The sequence below is a fragment of the Calliphora vicina genome, chromosome 4 (genome assembly GCF_958450345.1).
Source record: "Calliphora vicina chromosome 4, idCalVici1.1, whole genome shotgun sequence".
In the NCBI taxonomy this organism is placed as follows: Eukaryota; Metazoa; Arthropoda; class Insecta; order Diptera; family Calliphoridae; genus Calliphora; species Calliphora vicina.
The window spans coordinates 97,672,954-97,685,037 of record NC_088783.1 but is presented as its reverse complement, the minus strand read 5'-3'; the positions used below and the strand labels follow the sequence as shown (position 1 = coordinate 97,685,037).

At 29.4% G+C, this 12,084-nt stretch overlaps 2 protein-coding genes across 3 annotated transcripts in view; one reads left to right on the top strand and one right to left on the bottom strand.

Moving 5' to 3' along the window:
• Positions 1–11,618, top strand: part of Dbp80 (putative ATP-dependent RNA helicase Dbp80) — a 110,279-nt gene extending 98,661 nt beyond the window's left edge. For both annotated transcript variants that reach the window (XM_065506859.1, XM_065506858.1), the window contains 3 exons: positions 10,855–11,017; positions 11,098–11,211; positions 11,274–11,618. In XM_065506859.1, coding sequence (XP_065362931.1) covers positions 10,855–11,017; positions 11,098–11,211; positions 11,274–11,413 — 417 coding nt within the window. In that variant the 3' untranslated portion in view covers positions 11,414–11,618. The remainder of the gene's footprint in view (positions 1–10,854; positions 11,018–11,097; positions 11,212–11,273) is intronic.
• On the bottom strand, positions 11,457–12,071 carry LOC135956391 (transmembrane protein 203). The gene has a single exon (XM_065506861.1). The coding sequence runs from the start codon at positions 12,069–12,071 to the stop codon at positions 11,649–11,651; it is 423 nt and encodes a 140-aa protein (XP_065362933.1). The 3' UTR covers positions 11,457–11,648.
• Between the last annotated feature and the right edge of the window lie 13 nt (positions 12,072–12,084).

The window sequence follows — 12,084 nt, the reverse complement described above, 5'->3', positions numbered from 1 at the left end:
AAGAAAGAATGGTTTCAAAAGCATGACTGAGTCCAAAGTTACATGCATTTGAATTTGAAAAAATTAAAAATGGCGATTTTTCGCTATTTTTTTGGGAAAAAAGTACTTTTATTCTTATTAAGTTATCTAAAAAATTCTAAAAGGATGTATAATGAATTTGTACTTTTTAAAAGCTAACTTTATCTCAAATATTTTAAATGAAAAAAAATTATAATTTTTTATACCGAGGGGACCAGGTCCATTCAAAAAACGCATATTTTTTATGTAAAATTCAAATTTAGGGCAAAAATTCTCAAATCGCATAGTCGATATCAAAACATAGTAACCCATTTTAGATGGCCCAATATGTTCTTAATTATCTTGTAAAGGGTTCCGATAACCCCGCCCCTGGTATGGATATTATAGATAAAAAAAAAAACTAAAATATCCCATTTTTGAAATTTTTCAATACTTTTTTGGGAATTGTGGGATTCCTAATTGCAAATACCAATATATGTTTTTATATTTCCATTTTCAAAGGTCTATATAAGTGTAAAATTTCATTAAAAAATATTCATAAATACAAATTTTATTTCAATTTGAAAAATTTGTATCTATGCAAAAACTCAATAATAGGCATTTTTTGTCATATTTTTCAAAAAAGGATTCCATGAATTTTTAAATTGTCAAAAGTTATATACATTATTGATAAGTAGACAAAATCCTCTATCCATTGATATTTATACATGTCTACCTTATGTTTTTTACGTGGCAAATTAATTATGGAAAACTTAACGACTCGCAGATAATTTACCTAGCACTGTTTACATTCATAAAAATGTTGTTATGTAGGCAACATGCTTTTTTATGAATTTCTATGTTAGGTATATTCTCTGCGAGTTGTTAAGGTTTCCCTAATTAATCGGCATCAAAAACTATAAATTTTTTTTTCATTTAAAATATTTGATTTAAAGTTAGCCTTTCAAAAAGTACAAATTCATTATACATCCTCTTAGACATTTTTAAATAACGTAAAAAGAATAAAAGTACTTTTTTCCCAAAAAAAAATAGCGAAAAATCGTGTTTTTTAATTTTTTTAAATTCAAATGCATGTAACTTTGGACTCAGTCATGATTTTTAAACAATTCTTTCTTTATTTGATATATATATCTGTTGTTAATCCTATAAAAGATGGAGAAAATAGGGAAATATTTGGAACCGGGGTCATCAAAAAACTGGAGTAGGGTGGGTAAATGTTGAAAATTTAATTTTCAAATGCGAATATCTCCTAAGCTTTAAGAGATAATTGATAGCTACGAGGTTTTATCTAGTGCTTGACGAGAAGATTCTACATATGTAATTTTTTGGAAATCGGAACACAAACGAAGAAAAAGGATCATTTTAAAAATTTACCATACCCGAGGTGTCCTACTTTGGGGACCACAGGTCCCGCTGCTGGTGGACACATGATGTCCATGACTAAGGGTTTAGAAGTTACAGATTTATTTCCATCTATTTTTCTCATACCACTGTGCGTCCTTTTTAAATAACATTGCAAAATAAACTTTAGTTATTACCAGGGCAACCAAAAATATGCTCTAAAAAAGTGTTTTATGCGCATAAAATATGCACTTAAAAATATAAAAAATATCCAACTATTTTTAAGTTGGTTATTGTTTGATTTCAAAATTTCATTAAAAAAATATATATGAAGTAAATTGAGCTCATAAATTAAAATTGGTTATTATAGGATTAAATTTCGATTTTAGTGAATTTGGCACTACATGAAAATAGTTAGATTCAATGTTTACTTAATTTTTAAAATTTTTAAACTAAATCTTTGTTTTAGATTTCCGAGTTTCTTAGACAATCATAATCAATTGATATGTCTCATCTTTTAAACTGCTTAATACTTCAAACTTTTTTTAGTAATTAGTGGAATAATATTTTACATTCTCAATCCATGTGTCCCAATGTTTATAGGATCCCTACTGAGGATGTTCCCAATAAATTTCTCCAAATGTTTCTATTCTATATGAAGCTTTAAAAGCTTTTTTATCATTTCAATAATGTTTCAAAAACTCTATGTGAATGGCGTGTAATTTTTTGGTAAAAAATTGCAAAAGATTTTGGAGCATTCATTATATATCTAGATTAACATCTGTGTTCACATCAGTGAACAATATCATATCCCCATCCCTGATGGCAACTGCAGCCAACTTCTGTTTGTACACAAATGTCAACTGCAGCTCCCTTTTGTGCCTACTCTCTTTAAACCTTTCCTAAGAAGAGCAACAAGTGCGCTTATTATCGTTTAGCTAAAAGTGTAAAACTAAGCTTAATACACAGAGAAAACAGATTCGTGATAGCAACCGAATTTGTTGTCAATCGAATGATTCTACCTTAGTGACTGAATTTTACAGTTTTGGCTACCAAATTTTAGAACGGGTAACAAAAGTTTGGTTGCTTCAACCGAAATTCTTCTTTATCAACTGACTTTCTGTTGATAGAACCGAAAAATTGTATGTGTGCAACCGAATCATTCGATTCTCTGTGTAATAAATAATAAAATACCTAAAGTGTAACCCTAAAAATAATATTAAATTAAAATTATTAATAATATAAACCCTTATTTACTCAACTGAGTTTAATAAATATATTCATTTTTTATAACGTTACCCGAATATAAATTTATTCTTATTTACCCTTTCGAATTCCCTCGTAAGTACACTAACTACTTATCCCTCTCTAACTCGTTAAAAACAATCTGAATTCGGCTTCTAAAATTTAAATAGAATTATAAAAGGGCCTTACAATAGTGGAATGATTAGTTCTATTTAAGACTGTGGCAATTAAAAAACTTTTTGTTCAAGTTTCTTCCTTTCTCATCCATTGTATCGTCTATCGATATCCACGTGTATTCTTTTTTAATGATTTCTTAATAAATTTTTTTACAAGTTGTGTAAATATATCAACGGTTTTTGAACGCGAGATTTTCGACAGATCTTAATATTCTGAACGTCTGTTGAATACTTGTTTAATTTTACATTAGTGGTAAACTATTAATGCCCAAACATAACTGTTTCAAGCTGCCTTAAAATCCTTCTTTTAAATGTATCCTAACATTTTTTAAGAAGTTGCCCATAATATCACAATTTTGGATTTTTCTTTTAATTTTTTACGTATTTTTATTATTTGTTAAATTTTAATATTTGTGTGAGTATATTTTTAATTTAATTGAAATATATGGAAACTAACTCCCTTAAGTCAACGAAAACTCTATGAAGATAAGTCGATGGGTACTATATTATTTATTTAAGTAGCTTAAGCCAATTATCATTGAACCTTAACAAAATAGTAAAATATAGAAATGAAAAATTACAATACAAACAATAAAATTATATCAGGAAAATAATAAAAAATAAAAGAAAATATTGTTACGTTTTAACCTTTTCAAAACGCTGGTTTATTTCCTTTAAATAAACCGGATACTTTTGACTGCAAATAGAAGCCGTTTAGTTATTTATTCAAATGTACAACAACAGAATTAAATAGTCACTCAATGTTTTTTATACACGTTTGTAAATTCGCAGAAATACAGACACAATTTATAACGTACACGAATTTACTTGAAAAACACAACACACTTTAAGGCACTCAGTTGATGTTTATTCGAAAAGCGTCTCTGATAAACTGACTCACGACTGCAACCTCTGCCACTATTTATAACACTGCATAACCATCTAGAAAGCTATATTTCTACAATGTTCTTTAACTGAATATTCGAATTCGAATACAGCGTTGCCAACTTACGATCAATGGTCAACTGAAAGCTTTTATTTAATAATGCCCACAGATATGTTACAGTTTGCTATTACAGCACTGTTATTTGAAAGCATTATGCTACTTTTAAATCAGCCCTTAAAATCGTTATATTTGAATTCAAGTACAATTTCGTAACAATATGCAACAAAAATATGCAGTTATGAGTTAAATATGCAAAAATATGCTATAAAACGCAAAATATACTAAATTATGCAGTAAAGGGCAAAATATGCAAAAATATGCACTAACAAATCGATGGCAAAATTCTTAAAATTGTCTGAAACGGATAAATAACTAACTCATATGTTTATACGACGCACAGTAAAAAATATGATATAGCATATTTTTGGTTTGAATATAAACCCTCGATATATTGAATTCGATTGTAGTGATTTAACCTGAGAATTTTGTTTTTATTTTTTTTTATTTGTGTTTTTTCCGTTTGATTTTCGTATTGAGAAACAGATGTATGTTTGATATTAAAAAAAATAAAAGGTTCATGTGTAATTTTTTTTAATTAGGTTGTTATTTGGATATGTAATTATTGTTTTTGGTGGTTTATGTGGTGGCTTTTGATGAACTTGGTTCATGGGGAATATTTTGTCTATTTAGTTAAATGTTTGAAATTTATTGTTTAACATTATCAAGAAGATTTTTACTATCATCATTATTTATTTGTAGTAAGATTGTCGTAAGTTGTAAGATGAATGTATTTATAATTTTCTCTACATCCGAGACCTTGAAATGACCGGGTTGAGAAAAAACTGGGGCTGAATATCAGCAACTTTGCTTATCTTATACGGGTGACTCTACGGTTGGTCTCATCATTACTGTTGCTTTTTTGTTAGATTTTTTAGCATTAAGGCTGGGGAAATTGGGTTTATAATTATCTTCTGTTAAAATATAATCACCCCTATCGCGAATCAATATTTCACATGAAATATTTTCCCTTTTCCTTTTTTCGTTCATCAACTTTGTTCATGTGAAAAAATTCCCCTTGTTGTGGAATTTTTAGATGGAATTTTGTAAACAATAAACAGCTGTTACGAACAAAATTAACTATTGTGAATGAAAAGTTCATGGGAATATCACGATAGCAATTTTCCCTTCGAGGGAAATGTATATTTCATGGGAACAAAATTTCACATTTTATTGCCGATAGGGGTTAATAATAGATTGAGTTGAGTGAATAATTTTGAATTACCTCTTTTCTTGATAAATTTGAGATTGCCATAATCTCGCTGATGTTTTTCTCCCTTTTCCAGGTTGGACATTTCCTTGAATCCACTGAGATGTGTTCATTAGAATTGCAGTTTAGACATTTCATCTCATCACATGATGGTATGCAAGATGTCTTTTCCAAACATGTTGAGCATCTATGGTCCTTACACTCTGGGTCCTCACAGTTTAGGAATTTCACACATCTGATCGCAATATGACCGAGGCGGCCACAGTTTTTGCATTGGCGTAGGGGAGGTACATAGAGCTCAGCTTTTCAAATGGTGTTGAACATCTTTAATGTTTTTGGAAAGGCTAAAGAACCAAAACCGACTTTTATCGTGGATGATTGGGCAGGTTTGCCATTTTCGTAATTACGTTTATAACGATAAACGGAGATGAAATCAAGACCATTATTATCCTCTATTTCCTCTCTTATTTCACCCTTAGTAAAATATGTGGGAACATTCTTCACAATTACATACCTTTGTATAAATCTGTCCGGAATGAAGGCTCTTAGATCCACTTCCTTTAATTTTTCATTTAAAAAAAATTTATTTGCTTCCTCAGCGTTGTTAAAAGTGAGTCGATATAAATTAAATCCTACCTCCTTTATCGTGACATTGGCAGTGATGTTGTTTTTCGTGAACTTCTCATGAAGGAATAATTCAATGTTTTTCCTCGAGTTTGCCAATTTATCTGCCGTTTGTACCAATACATTAAACGGACCAGTGTGGGTCGCTGGTTACCAGTTAATCATAAGTGTTGACTTGTTTGCAGAGATGTCACCATCCAAAACGTTTGTATTTTGGTCAGTCAACTCCGAATTTTGAGTGCTGCTGTTTTCGGCAGAAGGGTCCACCGTGTTGTGCGCATTGTCCTTCAACTGTTTACTTTCTTCAATCTTTACGCTGGGGAGACCCTCCTCGTCCTCCATCCGTAGATAATAGTTTAAGAACTCCTTACTTATTTCTTATTTTGCTTAATTTTAGTACTTAGATAAAAAAACAATTCCAAAAGGTTGTTTAATGTGCAAATGAATGGGATGTTTGGGATTTTATGAATTTAACACATGCCTCACTTTGTGGAAAAAGAAAATAAAGTGTCACTGCCTCTGTAAATATAATTTTTTATTTTAAATGCACAATGTGCTTTGTAATTTTCCACAATATAAAATAAGATGGAGTTCCTGTCTCACATATACTGCCACTCGATATTTAACAGTTACTTTATGTATACGTCGAAAAACACATAAAAAGTTTATTTCAAAAATTTTTGCTTGTGTTTTGTGCCATGTATTGGAACATTTTCCACATGTAAACATATACATACCGTGTGATCCATATGAAACTTTGTGTATGTAAAATACATGTGTATTACTCGTGACATTTTTGGCAATTAGAGCATGTTCTATTTTCGTGTGTATAATTGTATATTGAAATACAACACTGTGTTAGTGCAAAATAAAAACAAAACAAAAGCGAGTAAAGAAAAATCATAATAAAATAAGTTTCATTGCATTAAATATATTTATTGTGATTTAAAAATGTTTTAAATAAATATATTGTTAAAAACAATAAACATATAAACTTATAGAGGTTATGTCACATGCAATTACATATGTACGTTTGAACGTGGAAATTATGAATCGTATGTATAACGTGAATTTTGACATACACATGGAATTCCATGTGTCGAATACATGTCCCAATACACAAGCAATACATGCCTTCTGACCCCCTATTAATGGACAACTTCTATATTCGAATTCTAGAGCTTTCAAAGTTAATATTTCAAAATAATAACTTTATTTTTTTTAAGGTTAACAATTATTCATTTAGGTGAATTAAAGCCATATAGTTATACCTATGATTAGTGTTTATAAACCGGTTAACCGAAAAACCGTTTTTTCTTCGAAATCTCGGTTTTTTGCGAACCGGTTAATTTAAAATGTTGATTTTCGGTTAACTGATTTATCCGGTTTTTATAACTCGGTTAACCGGTTTTTAAAATTTGGGACTAATATTAAAAAATCTCAAGTTTTTGTGCATTTTTAATATTTATTGTAACACATTATTGGCCTGATTTGAAACCTAAACTGCTGATTTACAATAAAAACTTCTTTAGATTAATATTTTTAAGAATTGCAATGATTATAAATAGTAGAGGGCTATGAGTTTACTGAAAAACTTTTTCAGAATAAATTGCACATAATGAAGCTATTAAAGATTAAAATTAAATTCAGCATAATTCTGTAACTTTAGGCTAAATCTTGCTAATGATTCATTAAAAACTTAGTGATGATTTTACCAAACGTTCAATTTAACGATAAACTCGATGTTCATAACTTATTTCAATAAATTTGACTTCATTAGTGTGTTTTGTTCTTAAAATTTTAATTTATTAATCATTTCGTTAGCATTTCAGAAATATTACTGGAGACGTTCTAAAATCCATAATTTGAAATATTTGTGAAATCTGATAATGGAGTTTTATTAATTATTTGGTATGATATATAATGACAAATAATCACAGCTAAGAAGAAGTGCGTTTGCATTTTATAGGTCCTTTTATGGGACTTGTAACATTTTCTGTTTCAGAAAGCCGATATGATAATAAATTTCAAAATTATCAAATATTTAATTAAACAATTGATTTACATTTTTTGTTTGAAATTTAATGAATAAATCAATAATTAAAACAAGTATTATATATTTAGTAACATATTTATACTCAATTCCATTTGACTGAGATAATATTTTTGAAATTTTTATAAAATAAAATGGACTTAGTTAGCTCTTTTGTATATTTATAGTTATTTAATATTAACCCTTCCTAACTAAACAACTACGAATTTAAAAGCTTTATATACTTTATTGGACATTTTATGTTTTCTACACATATATGTCGGTTAACCGGTTTTTTCGATGTCGGTTAACCGAAAAACCGGTTTTTTAAAAAAGACCAATTTTCGGTTAACCGACAAACCGGTTTTTTAAAAAGTCGGTTTTTTATAAACACTACCTATGATGCATGGAAAATTGGAATATGTAAACACATGTGCACATAGGATGTTTTGACAAATGCAACGTTTTTTCAGAATACTTAAGCTAAATAAAATAAATAAGATTTTTATGAAATAAAACACATTTAAGCGCCTTGACTTCTATAAAGCTCCAAACGCAATACCCCTAAAGTCGACTTCAGCTACTCTTCCATATAACCACAGAAATATGCTTTGGCAAACGTAAGGTGAATAAAATACGAACAAAAATACAACAAATCATTTTAAGTTCAATTATAATTAGTTCTTATGTTAAGTAAAATTTAAAGAAAAAATTGGCTCCGTCGCTATTTGCTTTTTTAATTTGCTTTTGGTAGTTCAATCATTGATATCTAAATACCCTATGTATTTATGGTTTTTAGCTCCTTTTTGATTTTGGCTCTGTATCCGCTTTCGTATACTGTTATTTTTAAACTAGCCCAAAAAATTCAATGGGTAACAATTGTGGAACTTCACGTAATGTAAGGAAACAATGCATCAGCCATTTTTGTGATGGTTTTTTGCGCATCATCTGTTTCACTGTTGCTTTTTAGAACTCAAGACATTTGCAGTGTTGCCAACTTTTGCATTTTAGAATGTACTGCGCATTAGATGCAGCTGGGGTTGCCAGCCGGGCTGGACTTGGCTAGATTGTCCAGCTTTTTTGATGCCTGTCCAGTTTCAAGCTAAAATTGAATTTGTCCAGTTAAATAGAAATTTTCGACAATAATATCCATAAATGAAAATTTACTTACTCTAATTAGTACACAGTAATAACTTATGCTAAAAAGTGTATGTATTTTTTGAAGAAAGGAACAAAATAAATGACAAAAAGTTTTATGGGAACACGTGTCATATGGAATTTTTGATTATGATGTCAATGAAGAAGTAGAATGTAAACATGAAGGATTATCAAAACATAATGCAGGAATTTACAGCTCTTGAGAATGACTATTGTATAGTTTTAGAGTTGCACGATAATGACCGTACTTATGAATAGCCTTAAATGTAGAATACATAACACATTTTTTGGCACCAAAGTTAACAGCATTTTGAAAAAATATTTCGCCTAATGAACACAAAACTTTTAAGACGTGATGACTCCTCTTTTTTAAAGAAGAAGAATTTAAAAGAGCATTTTTAAATTTATAAAATGTCCTATTTTCTTGGAAAGATTTACAAAAGCTTGAAATATCTGAAAAAATGGATAACGATTAACTATGTATGTATCGATTACTGCTGCCTTCGTGAAGCTTATAAACAAATACCAAGAGATTTGTCAAATGATATGGTTCTATTTTGTTTACCAAAGGTGAAAGGAATGAATTCGAGAATTTTAAAAATGTATGTTTATGTTAAACAATATCTATACTAAAGAAAAAACCCGATTCTCATTGGACCTGATTAGAGCTAATTAATACGAACAAATTTAGAGTAATCTTGTATAGATTTTCATAATTATTTACAGATCTGTAAAGGCTTGGAATTGGCCAAATCCGTAAGCTCAAAAACGAAATAAAGTGGCAGTGTTTTTAGTATATAATTTTAATTTATTACTTTTAATTCTTTCTTTATTTACATACATACATATGTATGTAAATATGTATATTAGGGTGGGTCGATTTACCAATCGATATATATCTTTTTTTATTGAATCTTTCTTTTGAGAAATTTTTGATAAAATTTCCACTACAACATATTAAAAAAAATAATTTTCGAAGCGCCCAAATTTCAGAAAAAGTAAAAAAAAATACTTTTTCTCAACTTTTATTTTTTAAGATTTTTCAAATCGACTGATTTAATTTTCATTTAAATATTACCTTAAATATTAAAAAAAATTTAATCAGCCGATTTTTTCTATTACCCAATAAAAAAAACATTAAACAAGTGGGGATTGTAAGCCTAGGTGAGGACATACAAATACCGTTTTTAAACACCCTCGAAATTTTCAGTTATTTTGAAACAACTCACATATTTTTGGACCGATTTCAAAATTTTAAACAGTTACGGAAAAGCAAAGAATTAACCTTTCATAAAATATATGCATACAATTTATAACTTACAAATATATCAAAAAATGCACGCCCTTTTAAAGTTTTTTTTCTAAACCCGTTAAAAAATTAAAATCGGACAAACACTGACTAAGTTACTGGTCGTTAAGTTGACGAACATCATTTTATAATAACTTCTGAATTTGAGGGTGTTTCTGAAATTTGTTTACACAATTTTTATGTACTCAACAAGATCAAAACCCACGCTAGGTCGTTTTTAAAGTTTTTTTTAAAAAAATATTTACACAAAACCAAAATTAACATTTGCTAGGTTTTTTAATGTCGTTTTTTTTTATTTGTCCAGCTTTTTGCGAATCTGAATCTGGCATCCCTAGATGCAGCGCAGTGATGCATTTCCGAAAAGGCCCAAACTTGGACATTTACAGCTAAACCAAATTTTAAAAAAAAAACTGGTCCGCTGATGCCACTTTCTCTTATGACTAACCACAACAAAACTTTTGCTGGAAACTTTGTCTTCCGAATAAATTTAGCCCTTTCGTGTGCTTTGTGATTGGAAGACTCAAAATAATATTTTGGATGTCATTCATTCATTCAATGCATTCGACGGTAAAATATGACTAGTGATCTATCAAGCATTTGTACTCTGATGAGAATGAAAAGTTGAGCTTGATCGTATTTTATTCACCATACGTTATAGAAATTTAAAATTCTATTTTCTCTTGTATAATTTTATGTTTTTCTATTTACATAAACTGCATAAATCTACATATTTTTTAGACTCGCAAGGCGGCTGGTTGGTTAGCAGGAAAATTGTCATCAGATGGCCATTCCGTTGCTGTTCTCTCCGGTGATCTAACTGTGGAACAAAGATTAGCTGTACTTGATCGTTTTAGGATAGGTTTAGAAAAAGTACTGATAACGACTAATGTGTTGTCACGAGGTAAACAATACTTTTTTTAATGTTAGTTAATACGTAATTTATGCCGTTTATTCTAATTATATTTGGAAAACTAAAAAAAGGTATTGATGTCGAACAAGTTACAATTGTCGTAAACTTTGATCTACCAATGGACGCCAAGGGCAATGCCGATTGTGAAACTTATCTTCATCGCATCGGAAGGACTGGAAGATTTGGTAATATTTAATATAAACATGACATGACATCACATTAAAGTTTAACTTATTATATTCAACAGGTAAGAATGGCATTGCAATAAATCTAGTAGACAGTGAAAAAGCAATGGCCATCTGTCGCACTATTGAACATCACTTTAAGAAAAATATCAAGGAACTTAATGCTGACAACACCGAAGAAATTGAAAAAATCGGAACTTAAATCTCATTTTATAAGTTTGATTAAAAATTATAATACGGACATGTGTGTTTATTGATTAAATATTTTTATTTTTTATGTCTACAATCACAAATACCCAATATAACTTTCGTTAATGTTATGCAAATTGCTTTTTTACATTCCTCTCATTATTTATAGTTTATAAAAAAGAAACTTAAAATAAAACAGAACAACTACATATTATAAATATTTATTTAAACATCATCCGCTTAGTTTGTCACACTGAATTTGGTAGCTGACAGGCTCGTACCGCAACCAATTGAAGCAGAACAAAGATGGGTGAGAATACTTCGCTATATTCCAAATTTGTTTGGCCGCTAAGTTTAAGACAAAGCAAATATTTGAAGATTGCAACAAGAAATAAAAAGTAAGTGCTCCACATAAAACGATGCAAAGCTTTTCGTTTATTATCCGAATCCAAGAACATTCTTATTCCAACAATTATACAAAAATACGCATTACAAATGTCAATGCAAAAAAGTGGACTAAATATCGTAAACCAATCAACAGAATTTTTTACAATAGTCCCAGATATTCGAAAAGCAAGTGTTATTGTGAATACAAGAAGGCCGCATAAATTAATCATTATTTCAAATTCGGTAAGTCCTAGCCAGCGTACGAGCTCCGATAGCTTAAACATGTTGTATTACTAT